General features: G+C 37.9%; 1 protein-coding gene across 2 annotated transcripts in view; it reads left to right on the forward strand.

Moving 5' to 3' along the window:
- The window catches only part of LOC124170929 (probable tyrosyl-DNA phosphodiesterase), a 68,024-nt gene that overhangs the window by 16,686 nt on the left and 24,856 nt on the right, over positions 1-26,482 (forward strand). For both annotated transcript variants that reach the window (XM_046549989.1, XM_046549990.1), the window contains exons 5-7: positions 12,458-12,580; positions 12,683-12,778; positions 17,677-17,847. In XM_046549989.1, the coding sequence (XP_046405945.1) occupies positions 12,458-12,580; positions 12,683-12,778; positions 17,677-17,847 (390 nt within the window). The remainder of the gene's footprint in view (positions 1-12,457; positions 12,581-12,682; positions 12,779-17,676; positions 17,848-26,482) is intronic.

Consider the following 26,482-nt stretch of genomic DNA (forward strand, 5'->3'; position numbering starts at 1 on the left):
TCGATTTATATACATAAAACAAACTGGTCGACGTATTGCCTTCCCGATCCCCGGGCAATGGTTTATGTCCATCTTTTGTTCCGTATTTCAGGACTTTTTTTTTTTTTGCAAAAAATGAATCCCTCCTTCGAAAATCTGTTTCAATGTCGTGGTATTGAGACAAGTTCAGATACCTGGAAAGGCCTTTTTTTGCATTTTACATAGGATTTTCGGATATTTAACATGACTTTTCAAGAAAAAAATATTAAAAAACGGAGGCATTTCACTCAGAAATGAACACCAAATGATCCACGCCAACCAAGTAAGACCGGAGTTAAGCTCTCGATGTGGACTTTCTTGACTACGGAATTGACTTTCCCCCTCACTTCCATTTGAAGTTGTACTCTGTGCTAAAACTGCAACTGCGTGAAGATCTGCGAGTGTTTTGTAATTGCATTGGGATTATTTATGGAATTGTGGCTTTTCCCTGTATAGGACCATAATTACGACCGCGCTCCACATCGCCACCGTCGTCTTGCTGAAATTTTCCAAACTATCGCCAGGAATTTTAAGGGAACTTTATCAGCCATCTTGAACTGCGACAAAGCAGTTTGCATGGTGTACAAATGAGTTCCAAAAGGGTGTCTGACTAGTACAAATCAGTTCCAACGTTAATTCCAAATGAGTTCCAAAGGTTCCAAAATTAGTTCCATAGCAGTTTCCAATGGAAATCCAAAGCAGTTCAAAATGTGTTACAAATGAGTTAGAAAGGTGTACAAATGAGTTGATGAGATGGTAGGACGCTATGACGTCATGAACTGCTGTGTACCGTGTTTCAATTCCACAGCAGTTCGAAAGCACATACAAATCAGTGGTTACAAAGCAGATACATGACAGTTCCAAATGACTTACACAGAAAAAATTTTTCCCTGAATCATAAAGCCTTTAACTTTAATTGCGAGCAATATCCTACAAGATATCTTGAGAGCATTCATAGCCTTGGTTATGGGGAAGTAGCAAGCAATGAGATAACATGGAGCCAACTTAATGGTAGAAAGTATGAGGATGCTGAAGCGCACTCCTTCAAAAATAGAGCAGGTCCCTTCCTTTTTTTCTCTTCCCGGTACCTTTCTTCTCTCGCACAGGAATGACCTTTGCTCGACTGCTGTGCACACGAAGGGACCCCAAACGTAAAAACTCATTGTCGACCGGCCTTCACCCATGTGGAGCCTTTGCTTTAAGCTTATTGTGTTTTTTTATTGGAGCTGGATGCTGCGGCATCAATACGGGACTCGTTCCCATAAGTTAGGATTTTTCTGAGCGAGAAACAACGTGCAGTTCTGCCCCAAATTATTTTTTCACTCACTTTATATTTTACTGAATCGGAAGGGAAAAGACTTCAGGTAACCATTTGAAGAGCAAGTTTCCTTATGATCATGTTCTAGAGTGCACTATCTTGAAGCATAATCATGGTTGCACTGCAAGGAAAATAACTTATTACTTCGTTACGGGGTCACAAAATGCACGATTTAACAGAGTGGTTTTCCGCTATCAATTCGTACCATTTTAATCCCTCTCATTACTTAGTACGTCATACTCCACTGAAAGTCAAAGCAATAAAAAAATATAATCAAGCGCACATGTAAACAAAGCATTCTGCCGTCTGCGACTTCCAAAACAAATCATGTGGTCAGAAATGGTCAGAAATATCATTAGAATCGAAATACATTATCGATAGTCCCATCAGTGCGCATCATTTCTGCGCAGAAAATTCATTGAAATCATTTACCAAAATCTTTCACCGTGTAAAGCCAGTACCAGCAAATGGATTTAATTCGAATGATCATTCGAATGAAAATTAACCGTGTAAAGCGGCCTTTAATGATTTTGGAAAGAAATAACAAATATCATGAAATGAGCATAAAAAATAATAGACTGATTGATTTACATAAATTAGGGATGGGTCGAATAGTAGATTTCTCGAATTCGAATATCAAATCATTGCTCGAATACCTCGAATATCGAATACCTCGAATACTAAACGATGAATGTGAAAATGTTTGACTAGGTCGCCTATGCAGCAGGAAACCCAAGATTTTGGCAAGTAATTGTGATTGCCTTTAAAGGATTCAAACAGGAATTTAGCTGATTAATGGAATATTTTAATTTTATGTAAACAGTAGGGTAGTTTCCTTCATTAAAGAAAACGAAAGGCATTGATTGTGATTCGTTACCCACCATTGGTGTATTCATAATATACAAATTATTTGGTTCTAGAAATACCGGTTTAGACCAATGGCAATGGTCAAATTTTATCCTCATTTGAAAAAGGCCAGATTGGCACCCATGCGATGCCACTCCAGGTGACATCACAGGGACCTAGTTTCTACACGAGAGGATAGGAGTTTTACATCGTCTGAGGTTACCAATGCATGCATGAGGCACAGAGCTCAGGGAAACATGTCTTAATAATCACTTATTAAAACTGGCTAAGGTCGGAAAGTTTTCTTCGTTTGATAAGGTATTAATAATCCTTATTTAAGCCAAGCGCTACTAGCTAGCATGGTACTCGGCTACCTGCTAGCATCCTGCATCGTATTAGTGCTCAGAGCCTCGCCCCAAGGTCACCTCACTCGCGGCAGCGGGAAGCAGAACGACGTCACGCGGAGTTTTTCCCGGCATTCATACTTACCTGTCGCGTTTTCGCGCGCTTGAAAATTTTCACTTTTAATTTAATCGCGAAAAATAGATATCGTCTTATAAAAATTTAAAAGCGTTAAATACGTACTGCAGGAGTATTAATATTTCGATTTAGGCAATAAAAAAATAATAGGAAAGCACCCTATTTGAGCATTACGCCAAAATGCTAAGCCTCCGTCGTATTTCTTCGTCTTTCCGGCATTTATTTTCCTGCGTAAAATGATTAAATGAAGTCAGAAATATGTCGTGTTTGGTCTTATTCTTTCTTAAATTACGCACATATTACTAATATTTCAATCCAATAAAAGTGTAATAACAATTGCCGAAAGTCATTGTTAGACTACTTTTGGGCTAGTAGATGACTCATGCAGCAGTTGACCTCCAGAAATGGGGAACTTCGAAGCAGGTAAGCAGAAAAAGGCCAGTGGGTGAGTAGAGGGGGGGGGGGCGTGAGACACGTTTTTATTGTTCTCGTGTAACTTGATATTTTTTTCGAAGCTAAGGTCTTCGTAATACGATCCCTTCAAGAGCTGGGACCTTTTGTTTGATTTCGGAGGAAATCGTCAGATTGGGTGGGGTGAATGCTGAATGGAGGGGATAGCGTAACGTGCGAAATGCACCAATGTTGCTATCCCACGGCACTGAGGTTCTCCTGATGGGGGAAACCAGGGATTTTCGGATTTTTTCACCCAATCATTTTAGGTTCCCCACGTCAAACTCTTTTCACCGCTCTAACCCGCTAATTTGATGTAGTTCGTCAGCTTGCCTAAAACCGTGCTGCATGCACTAAACGACTAGAGTTCTCCTCATTTTTCTGAGTCAACTACCAACGACGTGCGAGCGACAGTGCATGACGCGAAATTCAAAGTATTCGAGGTATTCGAGACGGTACCTTTGGCATAACTATTCGAGATCTCGAATATCGAATACTTTCTAGTATTTGAGGTATTCGAGTATTCGCGGATACTATTCGCACATCTCTAACATAAATGATGAAAGTAACGAGAAATTAAAGTGAAAGTTCAAATTATTCATGTCTTCTGATTAATTGTGCTGCACCTCCCCATCATTAGCCCGAATAATCGAGAGTGTACTGCGTTATATAATATACATACAGTGGAAGCCCCTTATGACGAGTACAGGATATAGCGATAAGCTCGAATTAGCGACAGCTACCCAAGGAACCATTTTAAACCCTATGATTTAAATGTAAAATAAATTCGTATCAGCGATAATGGCTCGATTACTCTCCTGCACCATTCGTTATTTCGGCAGGTTGACTTTTTGACCACATGCCGCATCTCTGGCATTCAATGCTATTAAAACTGCATTTTTTCCGCCAACTTCGACATCTAAATGTTCAATATTCCCCTATTCTTCTTTCCATAATTAATTTCTCGTGTATACTTTTCATTGCTCTTTTGTTGTCTCCTTGCGCATCCCGCAGTCAAGTTAAAAATTATTCAACCCATCTGCTAGCACCATGGCTGGTAAACGCAAGTCCTTGGATTTAAAACCAAAATGACAATTATTGCAGATTGTGAAAGTGGAGATAGTTCAAAGAGTGAAATAGCAAGGCGATTTGGAATTATTGCATTGACATTATTCACCATCTTAAAGAAAAAGGAACGATTCATGTGGCAGTGCTTCAAGAAGGGCGTCCAAGCACCCAAAAACACCTGCAGCCCGGAGAACATCCGCAGCTAGAAACTACCCTAGTAGAAAAAAGTGTGTTCATTCAGTGTTCTTTTTATGTTCATTTAATGTTCAAATTGTGTTCCTTCTATGTTCACCAAATGTTCACTTTATGTTCTTTTTATGTGTTTTGTGACAGAAAGAACATAAAAAGAACACAAAATGAACACTCGTCTGTGAACATAAAAAGAACATAATTTGAACACAAAATGAACACTTTTTTGAACATCAAAAGAACACAAAATGAACATAAAAAGAACATTTTGTTGAACAACAAAGAAAATGCTTTCACGGAAGTCCCATCATTACCATGAACACTTTCACATCTTTGTGAATCAGATATCAGTGTTTGGATAAGTTTCAGATCATTTTATTTCCAGCTTTTTTTATTAGAAACGAACTTATTTGTAGAAGCCAAATGCTCAGGCCTTATCCCTGTTTAGTATGCAATAAAGTACATATTGAGAGTGTTTTCAGGTGTTCCTTGATTGCATTCTCGGATCGTTCAATGTCCATTTTTTGATGATATGCCTTCATTTTGGGATAATTTTCCCGGAAATTCATTATTTTAAATTTCTAGAAATATTATGGAAAACTGCTAAAAAATACAGTTTTGTGGATTTCAAGATGGCTAAATTCAAACTAATTTTTGGTAGACAAAGTCTCCAAAATCATCTGTATTACTTGTTTTATGTAAAGCTACTTGTCATGACACATGAACTGCAGTTATCCACAATCACCTCCAAGGAATGAGAATTTTTATACTGGTTTATTTTAAAGAACAACAAAGAAAAATGTTCATTTTGTGTTCAACATAGTGAACATAAAATGAACATATAAAAAAAATGTTCAATTTGTGTTCACTATGTTGAATACAAAATGAACATTTTTCTTTATGTTCATTTTGTATTCCCTTTGAGTTCATTTTATGTTCACCATGGTGAACACAATATGAACATTTTTTTATGCGTTTATTTATAGTTCACCATGGTGAACATAAAATGAACTCAAAGGGAACACAAAATGAACATAAAGAAAAATGTTCATTTTGTGTTCAACATAGTGAACATAAAATGAACATATAAAAAAAATGTTCAATTTGTGTTCACCATGGTGAACATAAAATGAACACAAAGTGAACATAAAATGAACGCATAAAAAAATGTTCATATTGTGTTCACTATGGTGAACATAAAATGAACTCAAAGGGAACACAAAATGAACATAAAGAAAAATGTTCATTTTGTGTTCACTGAGATGAACATAAAAAGAACATAAATTGAGCATCAAAAGAACACACCAAGAAATTGGTGAACATAAAAGAACACCAAAAGAACATCAAAAGAACACTTGAACACTGAATGAACATATAAAGAACACCAAAAGAACACAATTTTTTCTACTAGGGTACCCTTTTCTCGTGGTTTTGCCAGCAAATAGCTGCGGGGATTCCTATCACTGGCCCAATAAATAGTGTAAACGTGTTATTTTGCATGAATGTCAGTTACTAAAGTCATATCCTGCCGCAGGTAGCCAAGTCAGTTGCAGTCAGCATTCTTATCAAAAAGTGTGCACTACTGCCGCTAGAGGTCTCTACATCTGCTGATATTGTATCTGATTGCGTGAATCTCTACGAAACTTAAATATTGCACTAACAGACAGACAAAGTGTGGACTAAATCTATCATTTGTCCTTCTATTTATTTCAAAATAGATTTCACGTATTTCCACCGAAGATAATTGATATGACTAATATGCTTTTAGATGCCGTAATGCTGGTGTTATTAGGTTTCATGATTCCGATAGCATTTGAGTCAGCTGTTTTGAAACACGATAGTAAACCATTCATACAGGCAGACTTAAAGCACATGAAGATTATTTCCACCTTTATTCCGCCATTAACCTGAAAAAGATAGAATTGCAATACTCATGTGGAACCCTAAAATTTCATCACGCTCCTTTGGTCGCCCAATTGCAGCCGCCACTCATCATTTTCACTACTGCTTGAAGGTCACTCTGCATAATTACATATGATTTGATGATAGATTGCAAGTGAATATGATCATTAGTGAATTAAATGTTCGAAAGTATGATTTAAATGGCTATCATGAAGCAATTTTCGCCTCTCGGCAGAAACAGCCGTAGTGATGCCTGTTGAGTGATTCTTTTGTGGTGATGTAATTGCCTTTGGTAACAAGGACAACTCACTATAGCAACAGATTTCTCTGTTCCCAATAGCTGTCATTATAAGGGGCTTCTACTGTATATATGTATATTTTATTCCACATTATGGTACATGAAATTTTGACAGTTAAGTTTTTGCAAGGTGGAATATAGGCACCCCTGTGGTAAGCACCAGTGTTGAGGTTGCCACTTCTAAAATTAACAAACTGACTGCTGGCTAGTGCGGCCAAAACAAAAGAATATGCTGTGACTTATAGGTCAAAGTACGCTTTTCTTTAACGTGTGTTCCTTTGAGAAAATTATGTTTTCATAGAACTATGTATTCAGAATCAAAGTTTGTCATTGGTCATATGTGGCCAAAATTGGTCACCTGTCGTTTGTGGCCAAAGTGTGATTTCAATGTCAGTGAAATGTTTCTTTTGATGGGACCAATCTGATGAGCAGGATGATCTCTTCGGCCGTTTGTGGTTCAATTCACTGGTTGGTCATTTTGGATAAATAATTGTCATGCATTATTTGTGATTTAGGAAGGATTTCCAGTTGTTTGGAACTGAAAATAGTCTATGACAAGGAGCTTTCACTGAGCCTCTCCTTTGGTTTTGCTCATATTTGGTCAGGTGGTTGTGGACATACACACTATGAAAACATGAATAAGTGCTAAATTTCAAGTTCCCTCTTGACCTCCAAGCCAAGGTTTGAGCATTCCCACGCCTACAATTGATGAGTGGCCCTTAGGGAACGACCCCCAGCAAGGCATCTCTACCGGCTGTCCCTGAAGGGAATTTATGCTTGTATAATACATATGTAATAGATATAAACGTGGAAACACAGAAAAAGGGGCACACAAATTTTTTGTTTTAGATGTTTCAGAGGGATAAACTACTATTCTCAATGAGAGAGAATGTATGGCTGCAGGCCTCTCTTGTTGCACTCTTGAGTGAGCTTGGGGCTGGGGGAGTTGGAGGGTTGGCGGAGGTGAGTGAGGAAAGGGGAGGGATTGGCTAGTGTGGCTTTGTGAGTGGTGCTTTGCGCGGGTGGTTAAAACGCTTGTTCCACCCAGATGAGTGCCGATCCTGAGTTTCCTTTGGGCAAGAAGTTCCACCGTTTAGTGGTGTCTCGATTCCTTCATGGCGAAACGCTGCCTCAAAGGTGGCCTCCTCATGCCCTCCGCCTGCCTGCTGCAAGGTGCGACGTGCCTCTCTTGATTCGCGGACACTCATTAGTCCCCTGGATCTTCCCTCCTTCCCCTTACATGCTGGCAGAGTGGATCTAGAGCGAGTGATAATGACAAGCCGGGGCCCAAATGATTCATTTGTCAATACAATTTTATAGTAAGTACACTTTAAGTGAAAAGAGGGAGGGAAAATAGGATTTTCACATGGTAAATATGTTGAAACAACTTTATGAGGTCTCGTCACTTTTCATGTCTAACAATCAAAGTTGACATTATGTCACCGGGAAAGGTGGTCCTCTCCATCCCCTTTCACTTAACCCATCTCCACATGTTGGTTTGCACCCTATCTGTGACAGTGGTGACTGGCGTGTAGTTGCAATAGTTCTTAGGTGAATGTGAAGTTAGCTTATGAATTCATGAAAATATTGTCAAAGTTGCGGAAAGACAGTGAAATCCACCAGATAGGAAGTGCGTCATAAGTTCTGCCACATTGCTTGGAACTACCTTCAATGAGAGGGTCCATCAAGGTGATTGTCTGCCACATATTGAGGACGCATGATGTTAGGCATGGCTCCAGAACATCAAATGGTGGTTAAAGTTTGGCAGTGAACTAAGGTGCTCCTCATACAGGGAATACGAGCTATGGAAAGGGTAGAAAGTCTTTATTATTAGCGCTACGACTTGTTCCAAACGTGCCATAAGGAATGACAAAAACCCCTGCAATGATAGTATTTGGATATAGTTCAGATAAATTATTTGACTTTCCAAAATGGACACTATAGACTAAATTATCTACTGCATAAACAATGAGAATCTCAGTCACTAAGCTTGGGCATTAAAAACAGAGGACTATTCTTCTCCATTCTTAATATCAATGCTTCCTTTTTCAATGTTGATTTCAGCCATGACTGAAGCTAGGATTTATCAAATATTTTGTGGAGACGTTATTGGTATTTATTGCATTGGATCCCCTATATTTCAATTTTTGGGCAACATATGGGTAATATCCAAAGAAAAAAGTTAGGTAGGTATGTCACAGGGATTAAGGTGCAAAATATGATAAATACTCAGCCAATATGTATGTCATAAATGAATGTTAGTAGTTGTTTGAAAAATTTTGAATGCTGTATTTGCAAGGGGCTGTCTAGTCATGTGTCATTGTATTGTTGTTATTAACTCTTTCAGCAATGCCTATTGAATGAAATTATTGAAATAAGGAAGATATAACAGTATGCAATTGTGCATTTTATTGATCTTGAATCAGCAAGATTGTTAGTAATTTTTTTAATGGAATTTAAGGAATTTAGCAAAGATAATTACAAATCCAAATTTTTAATTTGATTTTTGACAATGTAGCTACCCTGGTGGGATTAAATTTTTCTCATTTTTTTAATATGTTGTGGTTGTAATCCCCTACTCAATCTATAAGTAAAAAAATGTAGATATGGAGTGAAAAATATCACTCTTTTCATCCAATATGTCACACCTCCTGTAGATGCCCCATAAGTATGTAAATCAGGCTGCCTATCATCCTTCAACCACTTCTCGATATTGCCATCCTTGGGTACCTGCCTCAATGGTGCTGGAAGAGATGATAAGTCCTCCTGCTGCTCCTCTCTCCATTAAGAGAGGTGAAATATCACAGTCTGTGACAATAGGAAGGTATAATAGGGTGGTTTCCTATTATTTTTTTATTGCCTAAATCGAAAGATTATAACTCCTGCAGTGCGCATTTCATGCTCTTACATTTTCGAATGACTATATCTATTTTTTGCGATTAAACGAAAAGTGAAAAATTTCAAGCGCGCAAAAACGTGACGGCTAAGTATGAATGCTGGGAAAACTCAGTGTGACGTTGTTCTGGTTCCCGCTGCCGCAAGTGAGGTGACCTTGGGGCAAGGCTTTGAGCACTGATACGACGCCGGATGCTAGCAGGTAGCAGAGTACCCTGCTAGCAGGTAGCGCTTGGCTTAAATAAGGATTATTAATACCTTATCAAACAAAGAAAACTTTCCGACCTTAGCCAGTTTTAATAGGTGATTATTAAGACATGTTTCCCTGAGCTCTGTGCCTCATGCATGCATTGGTAATCTCAGACGATGTAAAACTCCTCTCTACTCATATAGAAACCCTGTGACGTCACGTGGAGTGGAATCGCATGGGCGCCAATCTGACCTTTTTCAAATGAGGTTAAAATTGACCATTGCCATTCGTCTAAACCGGGATTTCTAGAACCAAATAATTTGTATATTATGAATACACTAATGGTGGGTAAGGAATCGCAATCAATGCCTTTCGTTTTCTTTGATGAAGGAAACTACCCTATTATTGAAAATATCCATAAAATACAAAATTATCTGAGGTTGCTTATTTATGGAGTGAGCATTCAGCAATTACAGCAGTATTACCATCTAAGTTTTACCTAAGTATTTGAATCATCTGGTTTATTCCAGGAATCACTCTAACCTATCTCAGATCCTAATTCTTGATACTATAAAGAATCCTGGATTTCTAGTGGAATGATCTGGCAATGAGGTCTTCCACTGCTATTATCTGGATAAATGTCATCCACCAAGGGCTCTAGAGATGGGGTGAGTCATTCATTTTGCTGATTCAATCATTTTGATTCAAGTCACTTGAATGATTCAATCATTGAAGAATCATGATTCTTCTCTCACGTGGGATTCACCATTCCCCTTCATGAATCTTGTTCTCGATCCTCCTTCACGATTCGCGCATTTACTTGACTTTGAACTGCGTATTCGAGCACAGAAATATTTGGAGAATAATTGTGAATTGGCCTATCTATATTTCTTTAATAGTTTTCTATAATTAATTTTTTATCACATCATTGTCTGTGTCATTGTTTTATCTGGTAGGTCCATGAAATATTCCAGTTTATATTTGTATAGTAATATGGAAGTATCAATGTATTTTTTAAAAACAGTATTAAAATTAATTGTTTGAGGCGTAACTATGTGAAAGCGATTCATAATTAAATTAAGAAAGAAGAACTTTGTACTTTCACATTAATATTTAATCACGACCATGGTTTCAACGTTAGACGTCATCATCAGGTGACGTCATCGTCACCTGATGATGACGTCTAACGTTGAAACCATGGTCGTGATTAAATATTAATGTGAAAGTACAAAGTTCTTCTTTCTTAATTTAAAAACAGTATTTTTGTTTCTTCCCAGAGAAAACTTGAAATGGAAATCATACGAACAATCTTATTGTAAATTAATGTAAGAATTTTAATTTACACCGCGGGGATATTAATTAATTAATGGTGATATATTTCACCATTATTGGTTATATATATTATATAATTGTTCTCGTATTCCTTCTGTTCCATGTAACTAGTTTCTGAAAACCACACACCCGTGTCTGCAAGATCACGGATTCAGAAAATTGGTTTGCATGAATGCTAAAAACCGCTGCGCGACGTCGAAAACTATTCCTTCAGGCACCACACCATGTAGTAGCGCCTCATGCAAGTTGCCAAGCAACTGCTGTGGGATGCAGATCCGTGATCCCTGAATGTGATCATGCACTGTGATGTTTATATAACTTGAACACAGAGCTTATGTGAAGGTAATGGGTGCGCAATCATCCCATCACGCCACTGCGGTTATAGGAAAACAGGACTTTTGGCAATTTGTCTACGCAGGCGAGTGCCTGGCTATGACTCATGCTATCGCAACTCCCACTTCCCTCGCTGCCTTCATTTCTACCATTCCCTTCCCCCCAATTTGACCTTGACGAGTCATGGCGTAAATATGTCTGAGTGCAACAAAATCTCTGGTTCCTTTGACACGTCTTCAACTGCATGCAAGTCAACGGCACTAATTGTGCATTTGCGAATTGAAATATACAAATGTAGATCGTAGACAACATCTCTTAATTAGAGATTCATTAACAATTGGAGAATCTTTTAAAATTAATCAAGAGTTTTTTTTCCCGCCGCAGATCGTCTTTTGCATGCTAGAGCAGATGTTCACGTCAACTTGAAACATTCCTTGTCAAAAAGGAAAGAAAATAATTCCGTTTTACGAAGAGAATTCTAATGGAAATAATAAGGCTGCTGTAGCCTTGCATTAAAATGCAAATATCCTGGTGCTTTTGCATCCTTTTTTTTTAAAAAAGATTGCGAAAAATATTGAGCGAGAGTGAAAGTCATGCATGGATAATTCGCAAAACGGGTATATATATATATATATATATGTGTGGATGCTAATGGCTTGCTTTCGTGGCAACTTGCACGGGACTGTTCTATGATGGTCTATGCCTGGCAAGTTAAGTAAAAGCAAGAACTACAACTATGTTAGTGGCCTCAGGTATAATAATAAGAAGTGCAAGTTATGTTGAACTGGAGAGTACTCTAAATTGTTTCAAACCATTATACATAACAACATGAAAAAAACACAATGTCCATATCATATACATATGCCATCTGCTGCAGGGTATATGAATGCTGTGTCACTTTTGGGGTAGTGTTGAAAGTATTTGTAGTATAGTGTTATTTGTAGTATAGCAATAAAAATAATTCTTGTTTAATATATCACTGGGGAAGTCTTAGGATTATTAGGGAGAAGGCTGGGAAATTGGAATCTATGGCCACACTGATTTAATTCAGTTATTTTGTTCTTGATTCAACCTTAGTGACTGTAATCTAATCACTGCTGTTGCTACTCTGGTTTGACAAATTTCTCTTTCACACCAGGAAACAGCCCCTACTTATTCTGTATGGAGTTGAAGACAGTGCCCTCAAAGACAAGAGGATCCTTGGAGAGAATATCAAAGCATTCCACGTCAAACCATCTCACCCCTTTGGCCATCATCACACGTAAGCCAGAGTTTTTGCCTCATTTCTGTTTTTATGAGAGTGAGGTGCATAAAAGGATTGCTATGTCCCCACTGTCACTTACGTATGTATTTGTTTTTGCAGGAAGATGAGCATCTTCAAGTACACTGATGGGAGTGTTCGTGTGATTGTATCCACTGCCAACCTGATTGAATCGGATTGGGAAAATCGAACGCAAGGGTACAGTTCTTTATGCTTTCAACTGAACTCGATTATATGTAGGAATCAAGAGAGAGTGCATTGGGGCTAAGCTAGGTGAACTGTGCTTGCCAAGGCACTTTGAGATCACCTCTCATCAAAAGCTCTGAATTTTCTGGTGATGGTCAAGAGATGGCTGTGTGCCTGGCCATTCTCTCTGTTGGAAGCCTTGGGTCACGAGTGGGCTCAGTGACCTGAGATCCTCTGCTAGGCCATGGGAAGTGGTAAACCATTACAAGAGCACTACCTAATGCATATACCATTCCTTTGACTGGTTGGCTATGAAATCAATTGCCTACAATGCCTTTTTGGAACAAAACCTGTTCCATAATTATTGATAAACATTCACTAAGCGATACTATGCACCATTTCTTTTGAAAAACAGCTAAGTAACAAGGACAGTATTCAAAATGGCACTGGTTTTTCATTAATTTATGCCTAGAAGGACTATTATTAGTGTATGGTCTTCATTTATTCAATTAATCTTTTCCAATACTTCAATGATGCTTTCATCATGTTATTTTACATAGTTGATAATAGGGATTATTTTTTTTGCCGGAAATGGACATTTGGAAATTGTGCAAGCACAAAGAATCTAAGCGTTAGTGCATTATTTTTATGTCACCCATAATGGAAAAACTCCTTGGCTTGCTGAATTTTCTTCTCTTGGAAAATAGTTTTGTTGCCTCTGTCTCCTCTTCTCAACTGATTTTAGAAGCCATATTTGCACTACAAGGCACTTAAAGATAATGCCATTTACTTACTTTTTATCCCAATGGTTAGTTTGAAGGAGAGCCCACCTCAGATTTAGAAAATTTCACACAGCCAAGATGGAGGAGCAAATTCCTTTCCCTGGACCACCTCGCCCAGCAGGGATTTTGCTGGAGGAGTCCAAAGGCTTCATCAGAGATGTGAACCCCAGACCCTTCGGCCTAATGCTCTTAACTTATAAGCAACCATGCTCCCCAAAATGTAGTAGGTTTTTGCAATGAGGAATAGGTATTTATCTTACTCTACCCATACAATGGTTATGTAAATTTAGCCTAATTTTTTAACTATCACAAATTAATCTTGGAAGAGCACTGAGGTCATTCAAATGATGTAGTGTCACAGTATATATCCAGCTGTACATTGAGTGGCCCTCTGTTATGGGTATATTCTTCCCTTTTATTCGTGCTGAAGGTTAAGAGATTGAGTTGGATATGAGTCTTTCGCGCCCTCCTGAAAAACTTTCAGTTGGGCATCTTCGGCTCTCACGCTCATTGAGGAAGCCAGCCTAGAGCATCTGCTCCAATATCAAAGCATAGCATTGCGTGTCTAGTGATAGCATGGTGCCTTGATGTCCCTGGCTTATCCAGATATCTGTGGCCCACGAGGTTGGTTGGCATGCCAGCATTGTTTCTTGGTTTTGGCTAGTTTGCAGTTAGTTTGATCATCCGGTAAAAGTTACTTTGTTTCAAGGGGGGTGTTTAAAATCAATGATAATACAGTTCAGTGTATTGCTTGGCAGTCTCCAAGGGCAGTCTCCATTAAAGGCAGTCTCCATTTTTATGTAGTGCTCTCGAGGGGGATATTATTCAGTGAGTCTGCTTGAATTTATTTGAATGACTGGATATTGCACGATGACAGCTGTGCTAGCTAGGAGGTTCTGGAAACTCTATTTGGGCATAAAGTAATGAGGATTAGAGGAAGATTGTTGATGAAGTCTGATTGCTATTGGAAATTTATGGCTTTGTTGTGCAAGCACAAAGAATCTACAAATGAATACATTATTTTCGCTTCAATCGTTGTGGAAAACTCTTTGGCTTGGTGGGAAGTCTTCACTTGGAAGATAGTTTTTTTGCCTTTGTCTGCTCTTCTCTACTGATATAACTGTGTGAAACAAAGGTGGCTATGATGCAATAACCTTTTGATGCCGTAGTCAAGCATTAAAAATCAGAGGGGCAAAGCCGTTCTTTCACAAAACCAGCTCAGCAGAATGTCCATTGAATCAAGCTGGAATTCCCAGTTCTTTGCAAATGCAGAGTGGCATAATAAAACCTGGGCCAAGAACAGGGAAATCATAAATTTTTAAAGTTATAACATTGAAAATTTACTTCTTTTTTGGCCTTGACTGAAGAACCATTGATCAGGACTAACCATTATATATTTTTTGGTGTAATATCAATTCCTGGCATATTATTCTTTGTGAAAATACTTTTGTCATATTTTTCCTATCACATAATGGCCATCGACAAAAGCCACTTATTTAGAAATATAAATGGGAAATTAAGCCTTCAGTACATATAGTGCCAACTAAAGGAAAGGAATGAGGTTTAGCAATACCCTTCCAAAATCTATTTTCTTTTCTCGATCCATAATCCAATGCTCACAAAAATAACCCGAGTAGTTAAACTTAAAGGCTTCTTAAGTTTTGGAATAACTGTGCAGTATCCAATGATAATTTAAAGTAATATGACCAAAACACTTTGATGATGGAAAGAATAGTTTAAAAAGAATATGGTAGTTTCCTTCATCAAAGAAAACGAAATGCATTGATTGGGATTCCTTACCCACCATTAGTGTATTCATAATATACAAATTATTTGGTTCTAGAAATCCCGGTTTAGGCGAATGGCAATGGTCAGTTTTAACCTCATTTGAAAAAGGTCAGATTGGCGCCCATGCGATTCCACTCCACGTGACGTCACAGGGTTTCTATATGAGTAGAGAGGAGTTTTACATCGTCTGAGATTACCAATGCATGCATGAGGCACAGAGCTCAGGGAAACATGTCTTAATAATCACCTATTAAAACTGGCTAAGGTCGGAAAGTTTTCTTTGTTTGATAAGGTATTAATAATCCTTATTTAAGCCAAGCGCTACCTGCTAGCAGGGTACTCTGCTACCTGCTAGCATCCGGCGTCGTATCAGTGCTCAAAGCCTTGCCCCAAGGTCACCTCACTTGCGGCAGCGGGAACCAGAACAACGTCACACTGAGTTTTCCCAGCATTCATACTTAGCCGTCACGTTTTCGGGCGCTTGAAATTTTTCACTTTTCGTTTAATTGCAAAAAATAGATATAGTCATTCGAAAATGTAAGAGCATGAAATGCGCACTCCAGGGGCAATAATCTTTCGATTTAGGCAATAAAAAAATAATAGGAAACCACCCTATTGGTTATTTTTTCCACTCTAACTGTACTTTTTACATGCCTTCGCCCGTACTCAAACTTCCTCTGTATCATAAACACAATAGGGTGGTTTCCTATTTATTTTTTGAATGCCTAAATCGAAAGATTATTACTCCTGGAGTACGTATTTCACGCTTTTAGATTTTTAAATGACGATATCTATTTTTTGCGATTAAATGAAAAGTGAAAATTTTCAAGCGCGCGAAAACGCGACACTTAAGTATGAATGCCGGGAAGTCTCTCCGCGTGACGTATTTCTGGTTCCCGTTGCCGCCCTGCGAGGTGACCTTGAGGCGCGGCTTAGCGCTGATACGACGCAGGCTGCTAGCGGGTAGCCTAGTACCCTGCTGGCTGGTAGCGCTTGGCTTAAATAAGGATTATTAATAACTTATCAAATGAGGAAAACTTTCCGACCTTAGCCAGTTTTAATAAGTGATTGTTAAGACATGTTTCCCTGAGTTCTGCGCCTCATGCATGCATTGGTAACCTCAGACGATGTATAACTCCTATCTTCTCCTATAGAAACTAGGTCCCTGTGATGTCACGTGGAGTGGCATCGCATGGGCGCCAATCTGGCCCTTTTCAAATGGACCATTGCCATTCGTCTAACCCGGTATTTCTAAAACAAAATAATTTGTATATTATGAATACACTAATGGTGGGTAACGAATCGCAATCAATGCCTTTCGTTTTCTTTGATGAAGGAAACCACCCTATTTCTTAACCATTATTAAAATATTCTACTGGCTAAGGTAGCTTTACATGGGGTATTTAATAAGTATTCTAGCAGCCTACCCTCCCTTCATGGACTTCCCTCTTCAATTTTTGATATGGCCTACTCCCCATCATTCTATAACAATGAATCCTATTCTCTTCCTTCCTATCCTTTGTTTACCAACTTTCTACCCACTTTTTCTAACAATGTTTTCGACATCCCTGCTCAGTACTTGCTCCATCTATACCATCTGTCTCCTCAGTATCTCATCTAGAAGCTACCTCTCCTCACCCACCATGTCCAGCACTTTGTCGTTCCTCCCCCTTTCCATCCACTTTACTTTCTCCATTCTTCTCCACACCCTCATCTCGAATGCCTCCAGTCTTCTCTCATCCCCCTTCCTAAGTTCCCATGTTTCCTCACCTTAAAGCTTTACTCTCCAGAGCAGGCTACACTTACCTTTTCTTTAAACTCTTACATAATGATCCTAGATGACTAACCTAACCTATTTGTCCTTTGCTTTTCCACAAAAAGTTGATGTAATGCATCTCATCTAAGAGCATACAATGTTGTTTGAATTTCAATATTTATTAGTGATCACCTTGGAATTACACAGAAATAGTAAATATGTATGTTTAGGGTCACTCCATTTATTGGGAGATTTGCATTATCGGGAGTGGAGGCATTTTAGGGAGACATTTTGCTCAACTATATGGGAACGTTGGAGTTAAAAGCTGTTGCTGTTAAAAGCTTGTTGAGTGGGAGGGTAATTAGCTTTGGAGGAGATTGTGGGCCTTCTGCTGGACTGGGAATGTGTTTAGAAGATTTTACACTGTCCTTTGGAAACACTGTTTTTTCTGATTCACGCCAAACATCATGGTAATGGAGATTGTTATCCATGTGTTTTATGGAAGTGTTATCTATCTATTATCACCAATTAATTGTGTAAAACATTTGACAGATATGTAGCCTTTCTTTTTTCCATTCTTACAGGGTTTGGATCAGTCCGAGATGCATGCCCCTGCCAGTAGGTGCCAATACCAGTGATGGTGAATCACCAACCAACTTCAGAGCTGATTTGGTGCGCTACTTAAGTTACTACAAATTGTCTGCTGTTCGGGAATGGGTGGTCTTGCTGCAGAAGATAGATTTCTCACCTGTCAGGTATGTGAATGGCCATTCAGTGAGTTCTCCACAACAATTATGTATGTAACTGTCCTTTTCCACTTGCAAACGCTGTGGTTTTTCATCTAAATCAGACTTTTCAACTGAAATAACTGCACCCTGTTCTACTCTACAGAATGACTGCCACTGGCTCTTGCTTGACTCATACCCCATGATGCTTGAACTCTCAAAGTTAGTGGAATTTTTCATAAAGATTATTCCTCAAATTTCGTTAAACTCTGGTCACAGTCTGGCATTTAAAAAATAACCTTTCAAGAAAAAATATTATGTGTGGGTTGGCCACTCTCTGAAGAACCTGAAAAGAAGTTGGCTAACTTCATTTGCGTAGTGGAAAACCTGCATGGAAAATGATAATTGCAGAAAATTCATCTTTGTTGTAGAAATCTAAAGATGGTGATGTCTCATCATCCTCGTTATTTTAAGTATCTTTGACAACTGAACATCTGCTAATATGCGGACAAACATTTTGACACCTGTGTCAGTATCTGACTAACAACTTATTTGATCTCTAGAATTTTGGCTGCATACTCCATTTCTCTGAATTTACAGGTGGTCCTCGACTTTCTTACAATTCGCACTTTCGTACGTTCCAAATTGACACCTTTCACTTGACTTTGGTACGCTAAATTCGGACTTTCCGACATTGGCCCGTAATTTTTTGAAATTCCCACGATGTTTGCTGTGCATCCCAACATTCAACTGTTTCACATGGCAGTGTATGCAAAAAATAAAAACGTATACAATCAAGGGAATTGTTGGTTGTTGACTTTAATCTAGGTGATTTATTTGAGAGAGACAGTGCCTGCTATAGGCTCCTTCATCAAGAGAAGAAGAAAGCTGCAGTTCAGCCTTCATTGGAGAGACTTTTAAAGAATTTGACTAGACGTCATTAAACAGCTTTCAATAAAACTTGTAAGTTCTTCTTTCTAATTGTGTTTTTCCGTTTGAGGGCTGTTTAATTCATGTACACCTTCAGCAACAATATCGCAGGAAATATCATCCGCATTCCATTTGTCTTTTGTCTTTTTTGAATAACATATAAAATATCCAAAGTGAGGGTTCAGCAATTACATTGTGTTATGGTTCTTGATATGTCTTCTAATTTTTGTGGACTTAATAAGTGGATTGTCAACTTAAACGCCAAGAGGAAGTTTCTCTCATTACCCAACGGAGTTCTTTTTTTTTTTAACTTTTATTTACATTTGATGTGTATTTTCAAAAGACATTATATAATGTGAGGAATTTTATTAATTTATTATTAAACATTGGTTAATTTAAAAAAATCTGTTCAGAAAATAAGGTTTTAGTATGTATATTTCACTCTTTTGGAACATAACCCCTGATAAGTATGGAATTCAATGGTTCGACTTTCATATATTCGACTTTCGTACACGTTTTCAGGAACGCATATTTTGTGTGAAAGTCGTGGACTGCCTGTAACCACTCCCAATCCCCTTATTTTTGAGGCTTGATTTTTGGAAAAAATCCATTTGTGCAAAGTTACCCTTTAAGAATTACATGCTGAACATGTTTAGTACTCACGGTGTACGACTGGATAGAGGGAAACCACAATGCAACGAATTTGTTGGAACTGGGAAAACCATGTCTTTGCTCTAGGGGGTTTCGGTGTATGGAGGGAATATGCGGGTTGCGTCTCCGTAGGGGCACCCAAATGTTCCGTGTGCCTTATGATTCAAGTTGAATAAATTTTTCAATCTTCCTTAATTCACCTGTACTATAGCGATTTTTAACAATTTTTATTACTTGCCATCAAATAACGTGATTTTAAATCTGCCTATTTTCTTGGCATTTGTTAGAGATTTATGTTTATTTATGTACGATTAACGCAACATTGTTCATGGTTTACACATCGCCTAAATTACAGTAAAACCCCGTATTTGCGTTATCGGAATTTACGTTTTCCCGCAAATTGCAAGTTTTTTTCTGGGTCCCGTCATATTCCCTATCTCTCCAATGTTATTAGAACCCTGTATTTATGCCGTGTTTTTTTCGTTTTCCCGCCATGTGCATCACGACGTGCCGACTAAAAAATTTTTTTTGCGTACTAAAACAATTAATCGCGCATATCAGCCCTAAAAAACTGTCTTTTGGCTTCCTTTTGCGCATTTTTATTTAAAAATCCAAGAGAAAGAGACGTAATCAGAACTATTTTCGGGAAGAATTTGAATGTGGCGGGACAGAATGCCACTAACGTCGGAAAGTTGAACTACGTCATCTCGTTTTCTATCAGCGGCGAAAAGATTCACGATATGAAAGTAGGTGTTTTGAGCAATCGAGCTATGTATTAATTATAATGCAAGAACTCCTGAAGGAATGTTGACAATAATCATGTAGTCGATAATTTGATACGAGAGTTTGAAAGAAAACCAGACGTGATGAAACGTGATAAATGCCGGAACTATAAAACTTGGCCGACAACTGGGATCATTTGCGCTGACTTCATTCAACAGTTGCGTAGCAATTATGGGTTAATTAAAAACTTAAAAAACTTATTTAAACTTGAATTATCCCATTCAAATAGCAGTGTATAGCAAACTATTGTAACTTTCAAAAATTATGAAGTCCCATGACAGTTAGTACTACGCATTTGATCGCCGAGGGGTAGTTCAGATACTCGTGTGTTGCCGAGTTACCCTCAATTCGTACGGGAAATAGAATTGATCCGGCTTGAAAATGGAAATTCGAGGTGAAAAACGGACATTTTTAATTGACGAGAAAATGAAAATTTTAGAGATGGTTGATTCCCACACCGGAACCCGCATCGATTCAAACGCTGGCGAAGCAACTAGAATGTTGAGACTGGCAATCCGATCGGATTTCCAGTCTCAACATTCAATACCGTGGTGAAAAATTGCGACGCCATTGTAAAATATGCAAACCAGTGCGGACATTTATCGAAAAAGAGAATATATGTGAAGAATTCCATGTAAGAATAAATAGAACAAATTCTAAAAGAGTATTTTTTAGATGCAAAATCATCAAATGTCCCTGCAAATGGTGTCATCTAAAGGCCTGTTTACATAGTACATTATCCCGTACAAGTTAATGTCTAAATTATGAACACGGAAATGCACCGTGTATTCACCCAACTTGTGCGTATGCATGAACAGAAAATAGAACCTGTTCAAATTTGGTTCATGCATTCATAGTCGGATTTAGGGGCAGGGGAGGTGCCCCCCCAGATGCTTAAAAAAATAGACAAAATTTGAATACGGTTATCATAGGAGGATCTATGGGAAGGGGAGGGCACGTGCCCCCCCAGACACTTAAAAAATATGCAAGATTTTAAATACGGTCCGGTTATCATTGCGTTCATTTTGTATAACGTGGTATCATTGTGCCCCCCCCCCCCTCCAGAACAAAATCATGGCATTGGTTGTGCCCCCCAGCAAGAAATCCTGGATCCGCCCCTGATGGTCATCATTATGTTCGCTTTGTTTTGTGTATTACTCAAGGAGGCTCAATCATTTAATTCAATAAGAATAACTTTGATATAAAAATAAAGAGAATTTTGTAAAGTCATTGTTATATCTTGTTTTTAATCTCAATTAAGACAAGATCTTTTGCCTGTCAGGCCCTCTGTGCCCCTCCCAGAAAAAATCCTGCATCTGCCCCTGCCTACATTCGTACATGTCCCGTTCCGGCCCACAAAAATCATTCATGCAAGCAGAAATTAACTCATACGTGTTAATGTATCGTGTAAACAGGCCCAAAGGCCCTTGAGAAAAGGTATTTCCCCACAAGATTGGGAATCAAAGATTCCACGGCATCTATAATGGTTGGTTGGATAGATTCAAAAATAGGTAGTCTTGTATATAAGACGGTGAGTGGTGAAAGCAAAGATGTTAACATAGAGACAGCAACTCAGTGGAAAGAATCTGAATATATTAGAGTTCTGGAAGGTTACAGCCCAAAAGATGTTTTCAGCGCAGACAAAACAGGATTACATATTTTTTAATTTTTGCTGCCAGCAAAAACACTGTGCTTCAGAGGGAAACAATGTTATGGAATAATGCCAAGTGAACAATTAAAAAATTAACATTTCCAAAGCCAGTATATGAATAAAAGTGAAAATTCTCTATTTCCCACAATTTGCATTTTCCCGCAATTTACACTTTTTTTCTTGGGTCCCTAGAAAAGTGTAAATAAGGGGTTTTACTGTATATGAAAAATATATTCTAAATTCTAAATCTTCAACTATAATAGATAACATATTCACAAATCTGACCTTCAATAGTGGTACTGTGATAGAATCCCATCTTTCTGATCACAAAGCCTTAATAATATCTGTTAATATACCAGTTGCTACAAATTCCTCAACCAACAGTGAAACTCGCCCTAAAAAAGGGTACTTTACAAAAGAAGCAAAGGATGAATTTTGTAATATTTTGCAAAAAACCAATTGGGAATTAGTGTATGGCACTAATTCTGTCAATGAAAAGTTTGACACTCTTCTCAATATTTTTCTCACTATTTTCAATGGCTGCTTTCCTCTACAAGCAACCAAATCAAGAAAGCTCCATAATAAATCTTGGGTAACCCCAGAGATTTCTCGTATATCAAAGGAATTAAAATTCCTTTGGTCAAGATTTAGAGATACTAATGATAATAGAATAAAACACCAGTATTCAAATTGTAAAAAGTTCTACTCCAAATTAATAACTGATACTAAAAGAAATTTCAACGTTAACTCCATTTCTTCTTCTGAAAACAAATCCAAATCAGCTTGGAAAATCATCAACAACTACTCTGGTAAATCACAGAGAAAAAATTTTATTGACTCAGTCCTTGTTGATGAGGAACTGGTGTCTAAACACAGTGATATAGCCAACCATCTTAATCACCATTTTCTTAGCTCCCTTGAAAATTCCTTGCCCACAAATCTTGCTCCCCAATCACCTAGAGGCCAAAACATAGTCACATCAGTAGCCAAAAACATTTATCTCTATCCAACCTGTGAAAAAGAAGTGGAACAAATTATAAACAAAATTAGCAAAAAAATTTCAGCTGGCTGGGATGAGGTGCCATGCTCACTCCTTAAGGGGAACTGCAGTAAATATATTTTAGCTCCCATTACCCACATTATCAATGCTTCTCTGTCTTCAGGTGTATTTCCCGAGAAATTGAAATTTTCAGTTGTCATGCCTCTATACAAAAATGGGGATCACGAGGTAATGGATAATTATCGCCCTATATCAAAAATCTCTGTATTCTCTAAAATATTTGAAACTATAATTGCTAACAGAATAATGGAATTTCTAATAAAAAATAGTATCTTATCTAAGTCCCAATTTGGCTTCTTAAAAGGGCATTCTGCTGAGCTTGCTTTTTACAAATTTCTTGATTCTGTACTTGATGGTCTAGACAAGCACGTTCACACACTCTGCATATCCTATGATCTTAAGAAAGCTTTTGACTCGGTTGACCATGTGATTCTTCTTCATAAACTTCACTGCTATGGGCTAAGAGGTATTGCAGCAGATTTAATACAATCTTTCCTGTCAAAGAGAATGCAATGTGTAACTATTTCTAGTAGTAATATGAAAAAATGGTCTTCCTCCTATCGGGAAGTTGTCAGAGGGGTTCCCCAAGGCTCCATCCTGGGACCACTGCTATTTTTGGTTTATATTAATGACCTACCTAAATCGTTAAATGGTGAAGTATTTATGTATGCAGATGATACTAATCATTTGATAAAGCAGGCAGGAAATGTTGTTCTACCAGCTCAGGAGGCTGTCTCAAATATGGAGAGATGGTGTTCCCTGAATAAGGTTGTAATAAATAAGACTAAATCATCCTAAACGTTATTTCATCCATTTCAGAAAAAAATTGACCATAGTCCATACATTAAGTTTATGGACAGTAGTCTTAGACGTACCACAGATACTAAATTCCTAGGCTTGTATTTAAATGAAAGCCTCAGTTGGGACAGTCATATTGACTATCTTGCCTCTTCAATTGCCTCTGGTTGCTACTTGATCAGAAGAATGATAATATTAACAAATACTGACACAGCCATCACGCTATATTATGCTCACATATATAGTAGACTGAAATATGGCATTGTAGCATGGGGAAATTCCCCTAAATCCGAACGAATCTTCAAATTACAAAAGTGGGCCATACGAATTATTTGTAATGCAAGACGAAGAGACAGTTGTAGAGACCTATTTAAAAAACTGAAGATTATGCCTCTGTCTTGTATTTACATGTATGAGTCAATATTATTGGTAAAAAATTTTGGAGGTAAATTTAACTTGAAGACAAATGAAAATGTTCATAATCATGATACGAGAAAAAAATCTAATTATATAACTAGTACTCACAACCTTTCTCTGTTCAGCAAAGGGCCTGCATATATGGGATGCAAATTGTTTAACAATTTACCAGATGGAATAAAAAATGTGCAAAGACTAGAATGTTTTAAACATAAATTAAAAGAATATTTACTTGACAATTGTTTTTACAATGTAAAAGAATACTTGTATAAAGACATGTAATATTGCTGTATTTTGTTTAAATTTCTTTATATATGTACTGTCACTTTATTGACGGGGCCTATATATGTCACTACATATCAACGGGACCAATAAAATATTTATTTATTTATTTATTTATATTGTAAAGGAACATTTCAAATAATAGACTATTTTTGGCCTTTTTGATCCATCTCACATCCAATCACTGCACCGGCGAAAGTGGTCGTTTTAGGCATAACATGCTCATTGCTCTCGGGAATGCATGTACTGGAAATGGTGTTTGATGGATAAGAATTATAAAATCAGACTGAAATCCATAATAGCAGTGTAAATGCGGAGTGGAGAGCAAACATTTTTTTTGCAAAGTGGCGTGTTCCTTTAGGATATATGTCAGAGATATTAATTGCATCAACAATATGACCTAATTGTCTCGATAAAGTACTAGTATTCCTGTAATTAGCTAAACTCTTGTATGAATCCTTTAACGAATATCATAATTACACGGAAAAATCCTGTGTTTCTTGGGACATAGGCAACCTAGACGAGCATTTCCAATTTGATCGTTTAAAATAAAAGATACAGTGTCCAGTGTGATGCAGTGGAAATCTTTGATATTCAGCTTAGTAGAACCACTTGTCTGTTTCCACACATTTTTATTAAAACCGACCATGGTTTCGGCAACTTGTGCCATTATAAAGGTACATAGCCTTGGGTGACAGCCTTTTTATATTGGTTTTCAGGAGTAGGGGAGGGGAGAGGGAGGGAGGGGTTATTGGGGTGTGTTCATTCCAAGGTTACTGACGCAAGAGGCTTTCGGGGCAATCCAAGGCCAACTTTTGTCCTTCGCTGAGAGCGCCAAGGAAATGATGCGGTTATACATCATGTTCATTTTCAGCGTTGGAAAATCCCGCCTGGAGTAATACAAAGTTATGTTCTTCATTCATCTCAATGAGTTGCAAAAATGATACACAAACGGTTGACATGAGGTCATGCTGTTGAGCGTGAAACTGAAAACATCGCAAATCTAATTATTGCTTCCCCCCTTCGGGCTCTCAGTCATTTTTCAGCCTCATTTAAGTACTTGAATATCCCCCTTGGTTCAGATTTGCCGCAGAAGGATACCAAAACCACAAAGGTATGGCAATCGCCGCCTATGCCCAACTACTTTTGATTAAGAAAGACGATCGCCGCAGATGTGAACATAATCACGAAAGGTCCATAAAATCAGTGATAGCATTTGCTGCTTTTTTTTACTCTCCTTAGAGTAGAGACCTATCTATAGACGACTATTCTACATCAAAGACGCAGCCGCAACGCGATCGATCACTGATTTTTTCCGCCAATCGAAAGCATGCAGAGGAGAAAACTTAAGTTTTGTGCCTGCAAAGTTTGGTATTGTAATTACCTTGCATTATTTTTGATTTTTACCTTGAGCTTACTGCTTGAAAACCAATACAAACCATTATCATCGAAGCAGTTGGCAGCCCTCAGATTCGTACATTGTGTTGCTGACATATTTTCTTGATTTATTAGCAAAAGGAGGAGGCATATTTGGTTAAGGACATTATTAATTGTTGGTAAAGCTAAGGCATAAATATGGAACCCTCAAGAAATAAAAAGAACGCAGAAAACTTATAGTGAGAAAATTACTTATGACATGGAGCACAATATGTCCCTTTCCAAAACAGATATTGCTAAGTTCAATGGAATCTCATTTTCAATGTTAAAAACAATGTTGGCATCAAAGGAGAAGATATATTCCTGACCCTGTCATACGAAGTCATCATGTGTGTCCTCAGGAAAGTATGCAGGACTTGAAGAGATATTGTTTGCCTTTTTTAGGGATTGCTGCGGAAACAAAATCCTTGTTGATGGTCCAATTTTGCAAGAGAAGGCAAGAAATGTGGACCTCACGCTAGGGCTCAACGGAATGGTTAGGCAATCTCAAAAAGAGTTAAACATTAGCTACCAGGGTGAATGTGGAGAAGGGAAAGTAGATCATAACTTGTTTAGCAAGTGGCATCAAATTAATGAGTCAATCATTGAATCCTTTGCACCACAAGACTGATATAATGTGGATGAAACAGGTGTCTTCTGGAAAGCTCTTCCTGACA

This window comes from Ischnura elegans, chromosome X, assembly GCF_921293095.1.
Source record: "Ischnura elegans chromosome X, ioIscEleg1.1, whole genome shotgun sequence".
NCBI lineage: Eukaryota > Metazoa > Arthropoda > Insecta > Odonata > Coenagrionidae > Ischnura > Ischnura elegans.